This window comes from Centroberyx gerrardi, chromosome 22 (genome assembly GCF_048128805.1).
Source record: "Centroberyx gerrardi isolate f3 chromosome 22, fCenGer3.hap1.cur.20231027, whole genome shotgun sequence".
In the NCBI taxonomy this organism is placed as follows: domain Eukaryota; kingdom Metazoa; phylum Chordata; class Actinopteri; order Beryciformes; family Berycidae; genus Centroberyx; species Centroberyx gerrardi.
In genome coordinates this window covers 19,088,779-19,106,107 of record NC_136018.1, presented here as the reverse complement: position 1 = coordinate 19,106,107, position 17,329 = coordinate 19,088,779, and the positions used below count along the sequence as shown (strand labels likewise).

The 17,329-nt window shown below is 45.9% G+C and overlaps 1 protein-coding gene across 1 annotated transcript in view; it reads right to left on the bottom strand.

Moving 5' to 3' along the window:
- Nucleotides 1-17,329, bottom strand: part of adarb2 (adenosine deaminase RNA specific B2 (inactive)) — a 145,144-nt gene that overhangs the window by 50,100 nt on the left and 77,715 nt on the right. Inside the window, exons 2-3 of the mRNA XM_071896930.2 lie at nt 3,836-3,922; nt 1,895-2,847 (exon numbers count right to left, since the gene is read on the bottom strand). Coding sequence (XP_071753031.2) covers nt 1,895-2,847; nt 3,836-3,922 — 1,040 coding nt within the window. The remainder of the gene's footprint in view (nt 1-1,894; nt 2,848-3,835; nt 3,923-17,329) is intronic.

Here is a 17,329-nt window from a genome sequence, read left to right as displayed (position 1 = left end):
GTCCCGGCTATAATGTAAGTAGTGTGTGCAAGGCGGCGGGATACTTCACACGCAGTGAAAGCGAGGTGTGCTTGGTAGGGGATCAACGTAGCTTTGGCCTGCGACAGGTAGAGCCTGAGGGAATTCCTGGGAAAGAGAACTGACCTAGCTGGCACACGCAGCTTGGCACAGCACCATAGCGTTAGCATTACCCCCAGGCTACAGTTGGCAACCACCCACCCCCGTGCCTCACATCTCCAGTCTAGTCAACCACTGCCCTTGCAATCAGTGCCTGGCATGCGGATCCGCGCACATGTAAACACACATGTATGCGCGTGTAGCTGGAGCTGGAGGGCATCGGGTTTACAGCACCCAACAGTTTAGACATGTAAGACCGCATACACACAAACCAGGGTGCATGGTCACACGTGTTTATTTGCGCATGCATGCATATGTGTGCTTTTGTCCTTTGCCACTTAAAAAAAAAAAAAAAAAAATGCCTCTTCAGTCTGGCAGACGGCACGGCTGACTTTCAAGAAATTCCACAAGCGAGTGCTTTCTGGAACTAAACGGGTGCGGCAAATCCTCTTAAAATCCTTTTAGACACCGTGGCAGCGGGGAGAAAAAGAAAAAGTTTCTCCCAGGCAAACATGTGCAGGTTTGTTGGGTTGATGTCGTGCTCTGGGGAAGGACACTCTTGCCACTTTATTGCTTCAAGGCAGGAAAAGAATGTTAATACGACACATAGCCTACAGTACGGGGGGAGAAGCGCAGCGTTGTGGTGTGTGTCGACATAAGCCTTCAAGGGAAGACTTGAAGGGGAGGATGCCTTGGATGTGCACGGTTTAATTTCTAGATTCATACACAACATTTGATATAAGGAGAGTGTACTGTATTATACATATTACATTGTTTTGTGTTGTATTATATGTGCTTTGGGTACTAGATGGAAAATAAAGAATAGTGAATGTCATTTTGAGGAAGTTCCACTTGCAGTTGCTAAATTATATGCCGACGACCTGGATTGCCTGGATACAAAGTTCCTGCCTTATACAAATGTGCAGGTTTAACTAGTAAACAACTGAATAAATCAGTGTGACTATCTACGCAGGGCAGTTTTACTTTAGATGAAATTCTGCAGCTGAAATGAAGTTTTAAATGGCTGTCAACGAGTGCCAGCCAATCCAGCCACTGTGTCTTTAGGCTCTCCAATTTCCTCAAGTTCCTCAAAAACTAGTTTCCTCACTCTGATTGCTATTTACATATTTGGGTAAATGAGCACGGGATTGGGCTCGGTGGTTTGTTTGTCGATTTGCTCTTTGCTTTTCTATCTCCTTTGGGCAACAGATTGAATTAATGTTTGTAGACACTGAGATGCCACACATGAGGAAACAAGAGATTGTGCAAAATTACAAAACTCTCCCAATTACAGCTCTACAAACACACAAGACTGGGGAAAAAAAACCAACTCATTTTGGGAGTGATGCCGATTTCTCTTGTGTCAGAGGCAAAAGGACAATAATTAGCTTCATTTACATGCTTTTCTGTTTGAATAGATCAGCAAACAGATATTGTTTACTCAAAACCCAGGCCTTGCAACGCACATGCACAAGTACACACACAAACACGCACACACATTTGAGCTATGCATTTGCACTATATGCACTACTTTTTCTGGCCAAAAGTAAAAGCCAACTTGCTTACACGTATCCTTTATCAGCACCGCCACCATCCCTCCTTTCATCCCCTGCTCTTCTTAGCCCCTATCTCCCTTCCTCCTTAATTACTTGTTGGAAGGTGTTTGGCTTTCCGCTGCACGCCTGCTGTTTTGGTCATTACAGGCCCCTGTAGGAAGTGGAGTGGCTGCCAAGGAAGCTAAGCTGAAGACAGGCGCTGGGGATGTGTCTGTACTCACCTGGGGTAAATGAGGGCAACTCTTCCTGCTGGCTTTGAGGCCTGTCCTCCCCTCAGGCGCCGTCCTGATGTTGAAGAGGGCCTGAAGAGCACACTGGGCCGCCTGGGTCTTGGCCAGCTTCTTGCTGCGACCGCAGCCCTCGAATATCCGCCCGTCCACGCGCACCGCCATCACGAAGCTACGCAGCCGCCGGCCCTCGGCCCGCTCCGAAAGACAGGCGTAGCGCAGGCCCGGCCGGAGCTCATTGAGCAACGCCACGGGGCTCTTGGGGGCCTCGGGCTCCGGAACAATCCCGCCCAGCCTCTGCTGAGCCTGCACCATCAGGTCCAAGGTGTGGCGGAGCAGCCGGCCGTGTCTCAGCAGCTCGCTGGATAGCAACTCGCTCTCGGCCGCCGAGGCGCAGAGAGAGAGGCCATCGGAGCACGACGACGACTCGAACTCCTTGAAGAGCGTGTCGGGGAAGTCGGCCTGGTCTGAGGTGAAGTCGGCCGAGGGGTTGGAGAGGTTCCCCATGGCCAGGTGGGCTTGCGGGGCGTTGGGGAACTGGACGAAGGACTTGAGGGCCAGCTCGGCAGCCCTCATCTTAGCCTTCTTTTTGGTGGGTCCTGTGCCCTCGAAGGTCAGCCCGTTGACCTCCACGGCGATGCAGAAGACGGGAGCATGGACCGGGCCTGTCTGGGACACCATGCGGTACTGGAGGCCCGGCCGCAGCTCGTTCAGCTGCACCAAGGCGTTCTTTGGTGCCTCCGACCAGGACAGCTTCTTGTAGATCAGGCGGAGTTGACACAGGTGTCCGTTGTTGTCTTCCTCCAGCGGCCGTTTCCTCTTCAGACCGGAAGTCCCGCCTCTCGCTGAGTCGGAGCAAAAAAGTGATTGCCGTTCACCGGATCCAATGGAGCGATCCTCTAAGTTACCGATGTTCCGGTTTTCTTTTACCTCTGCACTGCTGGTGCCTGCAATAAAAACAGTAAAAACAGGAACATTGTAGTTCAGAGAGATAAAAACTACTCATAACACAAGAGCCAAAAACTGCAGTCATTATTGTGTGAGGGCTGACATTCACATTTATCCTGCGCAGAACAAAATGAATCAAGGAAAATCTCCCAAGGCAACTTGAGCCACTTGATACACAATGAAATGATAATGAACAAATCTACAATCATCTCCCTGAGCCGAGCCCACTTCATACCGTGGGCTCCATCACATTTAAGTGTTTTAAAATACAAATACAAATCCTCTAAAAATGGGGACGTTATCTGCTAAATCATTCCATAATCTGCCTCCAAATTGGTTCTGAATCTATGGCGTAAGTGGGAAACATTTGTCCCTGTGGCCAATGCAAAGCATCAATCCCATTTGTAATGGGCGGGGGGGGGGGTTGCATCGAGTGGCAGACATTCCGAGAAAGGATGAAAGAAATGTCTCTAGCCTGCTTTATTTCACACTTCTCTCCTCCACGAGCGCAAAAGTCTGAACAGTTGTGACACGCTCTTCAAACCTAGTTACGGGGAAGTGGTGACGTATTGCATTTCTGATGGGAAATGAACAAAAATAGGGCGTTCAGATCTTGTCACAGGAATGTTAATGGTGAAATGGGACACTGGGATCAAGTGCTGACATTCACTGGCGGGCAGAAGCGGAGTGTAGTTTAACTAGATGATACGGCATGCAGTCGTGTTTCAGTGATGGCAGCATGTACCTACATAATGACTTATTTATCACAAAAAATTCTAAATGAATGTCTGACAGCTCGCTTTCATAATATTATAGGGGTTTTAAGCACTATGGCACAATCTGACACCAGCGAGTAATCAAATAGCGCATTTCCCAAATAATTAATAACGTGGGTGACAGAGAGATAATTTTCATATTAGACCTGCCATTGAGGGAGTTAGTGCGGCGGCGTGCTGACAGAGAGAAAGAAAAGCGGCGGTGGCTTACTTAAACTGTCCTCGTCCTCTGTGCTGCTGGTCCCAGGGCTCATGTACTTGAAGGGAGCGATCAATGCTGACAGCATACTGACTTTCTCTGGAGGAGAGACAAGAGACACGCAGAGTCAACAAGAGGGCAGCGGATGAGATGTTTTGATAGTTTTATCGATTGAAGCGCCGGATCGGCATTGGGCGCAACACGGGGACAGAGGCGAAACATTTGCGAGCGGGCGTATGCACACAAGCCCGCATGTACTGTACTCTCTCTCATTTTCTCCGTCTCCGTCACTCACGCATGGACGAGACGGCGTACATGCTCATACAAGGATGCAAGCGCATGCCTATACACCCACGCAAACTCAGAGACACACACAAAGATTTCTTCACTTTAACCGGCTAACTTGTGGACGCTGGCTTTCTCCTGCTTCTCCCCCGGTGCCTGCTGCTGTCCAGGTGTGCGTGTTGTTTACAGTGTGAAGCCCTATTAGGGCCATCGCTCGGTCTGGCGCTCGCCATGCAGCGCTGAACAGAATTGACAGACCAGTCTGGCTCCCTAATTACACCCCTCTCTCTTCCCAACATCGGCTAATGATCAATAGTTAGAAAGAGAGAGGTGGGGAGGGAAAGGGAGGTGGAGAGGGGTAAAAGGAGGAGGAAAAGGATGAGGCGCTGTCGCAAGAGGGAGACAAGGGGAGGGGGGTGGGTGCCAGAGGATGAGGAGGGTGAGCTGGAGGTCACAGATGCCCTCAAACTCCCCGCGCCTTCACCGAGATGCCGGAACCCAGCAGCAGCAGCAACAATTACAGCGAGCTGAATTCCGCATAAACGGGGCGCCACATTACAGCGCAATGAACACGTTTTGATAAGAGTGCGAGGTTGTGAATGAGCTTGTCTCCCCGGCGCTCTCTCTCCTCACAGCTCGATAGCACTAGAGGGGCTCAATGAGTCACTCCGACACACATGGATACACTCTAAACACCGAGGCTGGAGCCGTGCGTGCGGTCCTCATGGGCCAACATCACAATACAGGCATTTGCATTCTGACCTAATTACGGACTAAAGACCGACACAAGCAGCAATTTGCCCCTAAACGACTCCCTCGGCCAACAGGGTCATTATCCAGATGATTTTCAAATCAGTCTGTATTGTTTTTGAGCCCCTAAAGGCCAATTTACAGTAAAAAGCACGGCTGTCTGGTGTGTTTACAGAAATGGCAAAATTAGGGGTGTTTAAGGGGCCATTGGCAACCACTACAAACCCAGGTACAGTACATCAGACACCACTCTTAGCTCTTTTTTGCATTCGCAGACAAAATATATCCAGTTCCTTTAGACCGTGAATGACAAACGTCCACATCAAGCATGAAATTACAGAACACAGCGAGGATGGCAATTAACACACGGGAGCCTAAGCTTTCACACTGCGGCCTGAAATGCCTGTAATGTATATTTGATCATCCTGTTGTGCCTAGGGTCTAAACCACCCACTCAACAGCTTCTGCCAAGTCGAAGGGCCCACTGGGCGATGAGATACCGAGCTCGATGCCAACGGATTTGCACAGTATGTACAATATGTCATCGGCTTCAAAAACCAGAAAGCAACTATAAGCAGATTTAGTCTCCCTAGAGAAGTTGATGCTGTTAACATTGAAATCTGTAGGTTTTAGAATACAAAAGGAGAAGTGAGCAGCTTGATATTTTATATACCCGCTTTGCTGCGCAGATCCCCTGGAAGAGAAGTCTTCACTAGTTTTCTTAGGTGAATACAGAGCTGAGTAGAGTGTATTTCATAAGAAAAGCAACAGAAATTCTACTCATTCAACCACCAAGGTGATGGCTCCAAAAAGTGGGATTGCACTCTTTTTCCATCTGGTTGCCAAATATGACCAGAGATGATTTGTCAGTTGGATTATGATATCAAGTAATCAAAAAACGCTTTGTTCCCTTGTTATAAACATGTTTAGTTGGCCCTAATCCTAATAAGCGCCCTTTGAACCTACCATTGACAATTATCCAGTTTACAAGTCAAATAAATACACAAGGAACACATTCTGTGTACTGTCCTCTTCTTGTTGTCTTGGACAATCAGGTAGAGCTGCAGAAAGGATGAATGGACCCTTTTCATTCTGTATCTTTATTATTTAGAGGACTCAGCTCACAGTCTGAACAGCGCTCTTCTGTATAGAGCTCTTCAGGTCTATATCATTTCAAAGCAACACTCAAATACTATTCTTCTCGCTGTCAATGGACCACAGTTCATTTCAAATGTTTCAAGAAGTCTCTCTTGAGTAGTAATGATGTTTTCAATCACTTAGAGGATGAATCAATTGCACAGTGGTAAGGAGTGTGGTTGGAGGTCATCTTTGAAATGCCACCTCCGATCGTTTGTTGACGGTCTGTTTGTGAGGCACTGGTACACATTGGTCCTTTTCATGAGTGAGCTGTGTACAAACAGTTTTTGTCAGAGGTTTACAGTATGCAGCATGATTGGTTTTCTCACAGATATACTGTATATTTCAGACTCGTAATTTGAAATAGTAGAGGGCACATTTAACAAGGTGCTCTACAATTCTGTAGCACAACTATACTGCTTTTTTGTTGTACTGATGTACTGTTATAGTACAAAGCCCTAAGAGAAGACATTGCCATTGCTAAATTCTAAACTTATCATTTGCAAACTTAGCTAAATTACAAACACAGAGACTACTTTTCAGGTTGACTGACATCTACTGGTTAAAAACATGCCATTGCAATTGAAATCTGCTATTGCCTGATCTTGGTTACCTGTGATGTAGGTTACCTGAATCGTCATGGATGTTGTTTCTCAGTTACAAGTAAAAGTAAATAGTCTGGTAAGGTTGATGTGTTTCCAAATTTATGTTGTGACACAGGAGACTGTCTTCCCTTTAGCCTTGGCCCTGTTGGTCCTATAGACCAAAGAAGAGTCAGCCCAGTTAACCTGAGAAGGATTTTGGGATTGTTAGCTAGCTAACTAGCCAGCAGGCTAATTTAGCAAAACCAATGTTAATGTTAACATGCAACTACTAGCCACTACTAATGCTAACTTCTACTAGATGAGTAAGCTAGTGTGCAAATCAGATGTGTTTACAACAAGACAGTGATAGTCAGCTGACCAGATACTGAGGTTAGCTAGCTAACAAGATGACACTATCTATCAGTGGCGAAATGGCCAAATGGTCAAAAACAGCACCAAAATTAACCATGTCTTCAATTCTGTTGAGACGGCCATGTTATACAGATGTTATACAGCTTTTCACAGCTGTTGTTGCTGAAGAGCTGAGGACCTGCAGAGTGTGTTTAGTCACCTGAAAGTCCTAACGTGTTGCCACTAAACTGCCCACTCAGTCCCGATCAGACCTACATTTCTTCTCAGTGGGTGGAGGTGGTGAAGAGGTTTGCGTTTCAAATTTTGATCTTAAGTTTAGATTTGTCGCCTCCTGTGCGCTGCGAAGATTTCCTGCCAGTGATCGCAACCGACACCAGAATTTAATTTGGCCAAATAGGGGGAAATCTACAGCATCTCAATTAGTGGGGATGGGACGCTCTTCCCTGTTGCAGCCTCACTTTGTGCTTTACGCTGATAAGATGGGCGTATTATTAATATAAAAATCTTGCCTAGTGCAGCTTTAAAGTTTGGCAAATGTACATCACCACCCCGGACTTGGACGTTGTTACCTTACGTGCCCTTCACGGTGCCTCCCCTCCAACCCCGCTCATTCACCAGCAGGCCGAATGAATCAAACAATGCGAGCCAATAGTCTCAGTTCACTAAGTCCATCCCCCACTGCACCATGACATAGTGAGAGGAGACAACGCTCATTTGTTTCCACCGCACAAAGGCGGGGAGGCAGAGGAGAGCCAGGTTAGATAGGGAGAGCCTTGGCAGATGGCCATATCCCTCCTGATAGTGACAACGTTGGCGGTGGTGCCCATTCACAATGAGCTGGATAAGAGGGTCTCTCTCTCTATCTCTCTCTCTCTCCTTGCACTTCCTATGTCAGTTCTGAGGAGAGGGTAATGAGCCCAATCAGATTTCCCCGTGGCTCAGCATAACGAATGGGTCAGATGAGCGACGGGAGACACTATTGAAACAGGCGCTGGGGGAAATCATTGACTCTCTCTCTCTCTCCTCCTTTCTCACCATCTTTCTCCACTTCTCTCCCGTTCTCCTTCTACCACCCGCCTACCTCTCTCCCGTCTCTATCTCCGTCTCGCCGTCTTCCTGCGCGCCTCCGATTGAACGCCGCTGAGCCGCTAAATGAGAGAGGCAGCATTGTTTCTCCGCAGCACTTAAAATCTGATTTCTGTCGCATCTCTCAACTGATCTGTAAGCAGAAGAGCTACATAAAGATAGGCGCCGTGTTAAGTGTCTTCCCCGCCTTTTGTGTGAGTGTGCGCGTGTGTGTGTGTGCATTTGTGAACACATAAATCCAGGGCTTACATAAAAACCCCCATGCTCACCGTAACTTTTATCGCCATGATTCACGACTGTATTTAACTGCAGTATCGTAGTAGTGTGTAGGGCCGCGAATGCATCTACGCTTCGCTCCTCCACCTGTGTTTCACTGTAGATCTGTTTGTTTGAGTTTGAGCAGAATGTGTGTGCCAAGTGTCATCACAGTGACAAGTGGCATCAAACAGGTATGCCATGGGCTCACCGCTAGCAATAAAACTTTTAGGCCGGCTTTACACGGTGCAACTTGAATGCAACTTCGATTCCGTGCGACTTACTGTAGCTGTGTTGCAGGTCTGTAGAGGAACCAGGCTGGATGAATGGGAGGGAGTGAAAGAGAGGTGGGGTGGGGATAGTGAGAGTATCAGCGCAGACTGATGGATATTTAGCACCTGATTAGCAGCAGTGAGGACAGAGTAGCCAGCCCATCTGCTTTACATTTGCTCGCCTGGCCATGGATGCCAAGGGCAGAAAGCCTACGCTATAGACAGTAGACACACACCCTGCCCGTTATCTGTGCACGACGCCAGAACTGCCACCGAACAAACACTAACCAAGTGTGTTAACTCCTTCAGAAGAGAGACAATGGCTGTTTATTTACACACAATAATGCGACTATTGCCACTGTGTGATTAAACTGTTAACATGATTCTATAGTGACACCTGCCTATATGATCCAGTTTGCATGTGGTTATGTCCTGACTGGTCTCTATCAATGCCAGTACAATCAGATTACTCAACATATGTTACTGTGATTACACTTAACTCCAACTAAGAACATAGCTGCACTAACATAATCAGAAGGTGTTTACATGGGTCTTGTCTTAATCACATGACAATCACATTTATTCATGAAACCGTGATCAATGCTGGACTGATACCATTCACTCTACTACTCAGCCTTACCAACTGAAAATAGAAAGGGAGACACTCAAATCTGCATGTTTCAGCTCTAAGAAAGGGGTTCAACCTAACAAATGGGATTTCCAATTAAACCACCCTGCTGGTCTGTCTGTCCGGACCATGCTGCCTGATCTAAGATAATCTAAGCAGTTTTAAGTCCAATCACGTTGGCTGGATGGTTGTGGGGAAATGTGGGTGAATTTAGCCAGTGGATTCTCCTTGAATCATTGTTGTTGGATGACGCAGCCATTTACCGTCCGTCTCATTGTGACCTTGAACACATATGATGATCAAAAGTGACTGGAATTTGGTTTAAATAGATAGATTTCAGCTGTTTCAGTAAAAGATATGTACGCTGTGATGTATGGTATATGGTTCCAAGTGCAAATGCCATTGGACATGTTGATTCCCTATAAGCACATTTTACACACTCTGTAAATAATTGTTCTCATCGAGGGTTTTAAATTCACATATTCCTTCATCCTTTATATTCAAATTTTTCTCATTTCAACTGTATATTGCATCTATCATGATTATTTTAATTTTTCATACTGCATTTATTCCCTATTTTTTTTGTCTATTTTCATATCATACACATTTTTTCATCTCAGTATGCTCTACTGCTTAGTTGTTATTGCTAGTGCTTATATTTTTTTATTGTTACTATTTTGCTGATGTAATTCAAATTTTTCCTTTTACATTTGTACTTAATGCGTTGTCCCATTTTGCTCTATTCTTATTCAGATTCTATTTTACTTTGCTGTATTCTATTACTATTTGCTGCTGCAAACAGTGGAGGGGAGGGGGGGTTACTGCTGTCCTGCACCATATAATACAATAAAAGAAGACAAGAAGGAGTCATAGGGAGTGTTGGCAGCAATGGCCGCTTTATTCAGAGTGAAAGTGAAGTGGCCACACAACACCGCAGCGTATCCCACTGTGGACTGTACAAGGAGAAGAGCTGCAATGGCCAGTGAATCACTTAATCATATTGTTGAGCGGGAGCAAACTCCATGGCCCTTTCTCTTTTATTTTTTGCTATCCGTTTTTTGACAGGGAGACACACACAGAGTACACTCTTGCGCTCCTGAGAGGGGACTTGACATGGTCGAGCGTCATTGAGGAACCTGCTCAAAGTGTGTGACGGCTGTGGATTGTCACAGAGGACCGGCCAGAGAGTGTGACGGCAGAGGGGGGCTTATTATCACACCGAGGTGCTGCCTTGTCGGCCGCCCCGCCGCATCGCGCCGGTCACATCTACTCAGCCACTCACCTTTTGGAGTGGCGGTCCTGCTTTCATGCTATAGGGCTCGACAATGCGGGGCGAAGACTCGAAAAACACTCTCATGATAAAAGCTTTTCAATGTCATATCTCAGGCTGGCGCTGTACAAAAGTAGATTTTTTTTGGGAGCTAATGAAAAAAAAATACATTTTTCATTGCGTGTTTTGCGTTCGCACCTTGAATGTTTTTTTACTGCGAAAGCTTTTAGTGCTAAAATAGCACAATCCGAACAATGCTGCTACCTCAGAGTGCCGGGAGAGGCTTTATGAAAAGAGCGAAGCGGAAGTTAAGAGAAAAGCTTACATGACGCCCCGCTCAGACAAAGCCGAACTTAACCCCAGATGACATGTCGGTGTGGACTGGAGACGGAATGGGAATAGGAATAAGCAAAATCAATCCCCTGTCTTTTCGCGAATACCTCCTGGCAATTAAAAGAAAACAGACGCAACTTTTTTTTCTTTCTTCAAAGTTCTGTGTGAGGGCTACGCAGATCACGATCGCTACCTGGTAAGTGGCGGATTTAATGCGCGCTCGCTTCCCTCCTTAACAGAATATTAACGCGGGCTGTCATCCATGAGAATGACTCATTTACAAGCGCACAGCGAAAAAAAAGAAGCCGGGGACGCCAATGTGGATGTTTTTTTTTTTTGTCACCTCACTCGTTTGATAACAAGCACTCGAGTGTATTTACAAGGCAGAGCAAGGGGAGATAAGTCTGCGGTGTAATGACACTAAGCAGGTCAGGGATGTCTGCCTCTCAGCGTGTTGTTGCTCATCTCCCACCCACAGTCACCCCCCCCCCCCACACACACACACACACTACACTTCCTCGTGCAAGCCTGACACCGCACGGCGCCTTCATCTGCAAAGGATGAACGTCAAATACACGAACTTTCATCTCATCGCTGCACTTTGAGCTGGAATCCTGCCCTAGGAAACATCGGTGACACGCGCTCACATGGCAGCGGCGGCGTGTGTGACCCCCCCCCAGCGTGCGGCCTCCAATTTCAGAGTGTGTGGGAGTCAATCGGCAGGTGCAAGGTTAGATACAAATTGGCCCGCTCATGCCGCGGCCCCCGCTCAAGCCCAGACACGGCCGGAGCTGGAAAGCAACACTCCCGAGGTGTGAGAGAGGAAAGAAAACAGCTGAAAGGAATGGGATTCTCGGTCTGGATTAATACAAAACACAATTTGCGCGGCAGGGGCTGATGGAAACCGCTATTTCCCCCCTTTTTTTCTCTTTCACCTATGCCTCCCCGCATCCTGTTTATCCCTCCCCTCTCCCTCTGCCCCATTCATTATTTCACCTATATCCCCGTCTCTCTCTTTTTCGGCTAAATGGGCCCTCTCTCCTCTCATCGAATAAAACCGGCGAGCTCCTGTGTGATCTTCCCCCAGCCGTGTTTTATGCCTCACATTATGACACATATAATCAGACTGGCTGTTTGCACTACTTTGTTCAGCACAAATTGCTGCACCGATGGTGCCGGCAAAGCACAGATGGGACGTGGACAGTTTTTCATCGGCTGTTCCATACCGCAGAGCCCAACACATCTGGTATGCAGCGAGAAGCATCTTTGCACTAATTTGTTTGTCACTATATATTGAAGGGACTATCTGTCATCCTGCCATGCTTTGGTTGCGGCGTGATGTTTGAAGAACATGGCTAGTCAGAAGTCGCGGGCGGCCCCCGGCTGGCTGGCCGCTCGGGACTCAGTCACACGAGCCGTACCGACTGTCGTAACGGAGGAGGGGAGAGGGGGAAGAAAAAGGGGGGAAAGAGGGGAAGGAGAAGGGAGAGGGAGGCTGTTCGCTTTAGAGCAGCAGCGCCTCAATATCCAATGGGATATTTGACTGTGATATTATAACTTTCAGTTTTGAGTCAGCCAAACACACAAAAAAAAGCATGCATTAATAAAAAAAGAATATATTAAAGAAGGTTTTATTAGAATGGTGCATGGTTTGAAAGACGCGGCGCACAACTGCGGGCGGCCGAGCCTCGCTTGGTACAAGAGTGATAATTTCCTCTGCCACAACATTTCACAACGCAGACACACTGACACGCGTGGGTGTGGGAATTTCTACACCACCCCCCCACCCCCATGCCCCCAGTTTCCCTGTCCCTGCTTTTCCCTCGCCTCTTATTTCCCATACAATCCCGTAGCGGGGAGAAAAAAAAAAATAAAGAAAGAAAAAAACGTGATGAATGCAATCTGACAGCTCATAATATCCCGTTTCCAATTCCATGCTCTACGTTTAGCGTGATTCTGAGTCAATTAAAGAACTGTTTGATGTTGATGCGTCCAGACTTGGAAATTAAGCGGCAGCCTGGTAGTTTACTAGTTCACAGATATGCTGGTCTGCATGTCCATATTTACACCAACCGTCTCCTACAGTCCATATACTGTACTGCTGGGAATATTTACAGATAAGAACATGCTATACATATGGGGGAAAGTAAACCTATGGGATAAGCTTGAGATGCACGCCCTCGCTGATGTATTTTTCATCCCAAATACAATAACACTAGGGGAAAATGACTGAAAGGGGGACTGGAAAGTAGGGCTTTAGAGTGAAATGTAAATGGCTTGGTGCCTGCACACAAATCTATTTCTCTGAACAAAAAAAAAAAAAAAAGCTTTTATCTGACGACGAGCACTTTCCTTGGCTCCTTAAAAATGACATTAATGTTGCAGGGGAGGATGATGCTGTGGTAATATTGGCTGCAAAAGGACTTAAGGAAAATTCCAGAGCACTCAATGCCTCAGAAATATCATTTTTACATTTACTTAAATGGAAAAAGGGAAAAGCTCAGACGTGCTGCTTAAGGGTTGTATTAGCCCAATCTGGGCCAAAGTAGCTTAAAAATATTTTGCAATTTTCCCAAATTTATGTGGAGAAAGCTGAAAACGACATATGAGGCGGGTAGAGTGGGGAAATGTGATTTGCTGCAATTCAATGGGCTGACTTTTGTAAAGTCCAAAATGGAGGGCCTTTATAGTGAGGCACAAGAAGGAAATGTGTTCACTGAACAGAGAGGGAGCATGTTAGAGTCAATATTAATCAGATTCACACCGCTCTCAAATGGAATATGCAAATATTAAGGCAAAAATAGATGTAGCAAACTCCCATACAGCCACACACACACATACACATACTCAGATTCATTGAGTAATTGTGCATCGGTACGACCCACAGAGAAACCCCGTGGCCTTCTCACACTCACCTCCACCACATGACCTGCGTGTTGCGTTCAAGTGCACATTACCACACAGCTGGTTTAATGCACAGCTGGTTAAAAAAATCAGAGCCTTCGCATGAGACGAATGCACAGTGAAGCAGAAGTGAATGAAAGAAAGAGAGAGACAGAGAAAAGATATACTCGGTTCTCAAACTGTCACCTATTTTCTGAGAAGTCTGCTGAATAATGGAGTGGTGGGATGTTTGCACGAAGGGAAGGTAAAAGGTTTTCGCTGTATTTTTTTTATCTCAGGCCATTGAGGTGGACTTATGTGTTCTCTGTCATCATGTAACAGTAGCTTGAATCCTCTCTGTCCCCATGTATTGTAGCCTGTATCTTGCCCTAAGTGGTGCATCATGGCATTAGCTAATGCTATTGCAGCTGATAACAATGTGATACTTTATTCCCCAAGAGGGCCCCCCCTCCAAAGGTCAGAGGTCAGAGGTCAGAGGTGAGCTATAGAGCAGCACCATGGAGCTGGTAGGGATTCAGTGTCTTGCTCAAGGACACTTCAGCAGGGCAGAGGCTTGAACCTGCATCCTCCAGCTGAGGGACTCCTGGTCTCCCTACTCAGAGAATATCAAAAGCACTACAAATCGGCAATATGCAGGGATATAGTGGAGAGTAAACACATCAAAACTCAGTTCACCCACCTTTACATTTGCATGAATAGAGTTTACCACCTCTTTAGGCTGACGTAAACCATTAGGAACTGAAATTCACAGTATGCATCATAGCAGGTACGGTCAAACTGATGTAAGTAATTTAGAGTCTTTTCAGGAAAAAAGCATAAAATCATGTTTTTCTGAAAGTATAACTGTTTTTTGACTAGGCAGTTGTTTGCCTCATGATGATCACAATTTACTGCTACATCACTGGTGACGTGATATGATGACGCTCTTTCATTCAGCAATTACACCATATTTAAACTAAGGATGAAAAAGAGCTAATGAAGCCCAACATAGTGAAGCAACGATCAGACCGAACTACAAGTGAATATTATTCTGAGGGGGCATCACAACATCATATCCAAACTTCCCCAAATGGCTCCCATTCACACATGCCACCCCCCTCCACACACACACACACACACACACACACACACACACACACACACACTCTTCTCTATCACCTTCTGAGAGGCTTGAATCCACAAACCAGCGCTACCTTCCCACCTCGGCGGCGGCGGCAGCTGAATGAACGATGAATAGTCGCGCAGGAGAGTGAGGTCATTAGCGAGACGTGGAAGTTTGAATCGGCACACCGGAGGCTTCATTTGTGCCGCATTCACGACTCCTTTTGACTTTGAAGTGCGCGGCACACCTGACTCGTATTGGGGAGAATGGTGTTTCTGCTCATTTCCGCTCCCGTCTTTTTTGAAGCTAAAGCAGGCTGATCTATTTTGAGAGGGGCCTCTACAATCCTCCCTCACATGCTGGATGGAAGCAATGTGGGAAGCTAGGCAGCCTGCAGTGTAGTGTGATGTAGTGTAGTGTGAGAGTGTGTGTGTGTCTGTGTAGAGCCTTCTCGCCCACAAAGTTTCTCTTTGCAGGCATGAGTGTGTAATGGTGTGTATGAGGGTGTATTTGAGAGAAAGAGAGAGACAGAGAAAGATGTGTTTGTATGTGTGTGTGTGTGTGTGTGTGTGTATTTGGGGGTTGCGGGGTCAATAAAGGTCTTTCAGGTGATGTAACTCACCCTCTGGCAGCCATATTGGACTAGCTGACTGCATTTCTGAACGCACAACTTGGCCATCTCAACAGATTTGAATAGACATGGTTAACTTCTGTGCTGTTTTTGACTGTGAACTGATCATTCTCTCAATACTTACACTATATATATATACTATATATAATACCTAATACTTACCAACCAATTTTCTGTTTCCATAAACAGCTTGTTAGCTAGCTAACCATCGCTATCTTGTTGTAAACACATCTGGTTTGTAGCTCACCTATCCAATAGAAGCAAACGTTGGTAGTGTCTAGTAGTTGTTAACATTAACGTCAGTTGTTTGCAAAATTAGCTTGCTGGTTCACTAGCTAGCTAACAAAGCCAGAAATAACAGTTTGTTCAGGTTAACTGAGCTGACTCTTCTCAAGCTACAACTCAGAGTGTTTTGGAGTAGAGACTAAAGACAAGACAGTTTACTGTGACACAGTAACCTACATTTGGAAACAAGTCTACATCATCAGACTATTCACTTGTACTTAACAATATTACTGACCTACACACACACCACAACAGTCTTTTTCAGGTATCTGTCAGGTTGTTATATTTAGACATTAGTTGCCTACAGCCAGTTCTCCACTGGACCTCCATGGGGGCTCCAGCCGTGGTTGCTAGGAGATCTGTGACGCAACTGCAAAGCCTCTACAACATATCACATTATTATTATTTTTAACAGAAGTGTCATTGTCTCGGAGAACACGTCAGACTCACCCGGCAACTCTCTGGAAGGCTCATGATGATACGCCACTTTCAGCCTCCTGTTTCATCCCTGAAATGTCTCTGCACTGAATCACTGTACGGTTTCTTTTTCTTTGATCTCAAGTGGTGGAGGCTTGCTATTTCTAGGGTGATATCACACATTTAGCCGTTTCAAGGCTCTGCTTGTTTACGTCGCTGAACTAAAAGAAACACGAAGGCAGCGTGTCGTGATACCCTCCCTTGTGTAACCTGGCTCAAAAAGATAAAAAGAGGGGGAAAAAAACGCATAAAAAAACAGATCTATCATCGGGAATGTGTAAGTCTTCCACAGAGTAAATAATGGGATCAGAGATGTTATCTGCTGTCTGTGTAGGCAAAGCATTTTGCTTCTGGTGCATGACCCAAAACAGACAAGTCCGTGAAATGGAACACCAGCTTAGTATTGCTCTAGTAGACTCTGATCGGTGGAAACAAATGGAGTTTGGCAGTGCTACCCAACATGGCTGTGCATGATACAGTGTGTCCTAAATACTCTCTGACAGTAATACAAGACTTTGTCTGTTTAGATCCATACGGCGATAGAGAGCGAAGGGAGGAGGGCGCTCTGTCCTTAGCTGGTACTACTGTTGCCAAACAACTTGCAAGGCCTTTTGCTTTGTTAAAGTGGTAATCCACAAGATCCTGTTTTTTATTTTTTTTTATTTTGTCTCCATCTTTGGTGCTAAGCGATCATTGCTGTGGTGTTTCTGCACTGCTCTTCCCAGAGACCTGTCAATCAAACTGTGTCCAGTACTGGACGTCTTTTTCCTTGAGTTTCTGTAGGCGGTGCTCTTTTCATTGTCTGTTCAGCCATGGTGGCTATCACTGCTCATGCTCACTACCCCGTTCTTCTTCTCTTTATTCCAAACAAACCAGAAATGTAAAATGCATCACTTTCTGTGTGCCAGAGGATTTTTCCCAGGAAAGAGTTAACAGATACCGGTGAACAGCAAATATAAAAGCTTTCAAGTGGATACAGGTTGAATCACTATTGTGTTAGATAGAGAGATTTATGTATATGAAAATGTCACAGATTAGTACTTTAAAATATAGGCATCAAGGTAATATCAAGCTTAAGTATTGCATTATACAGCTTCCGATCAGTGTCCTTGTGTTCCGGTGCAGCTCTGTCTTT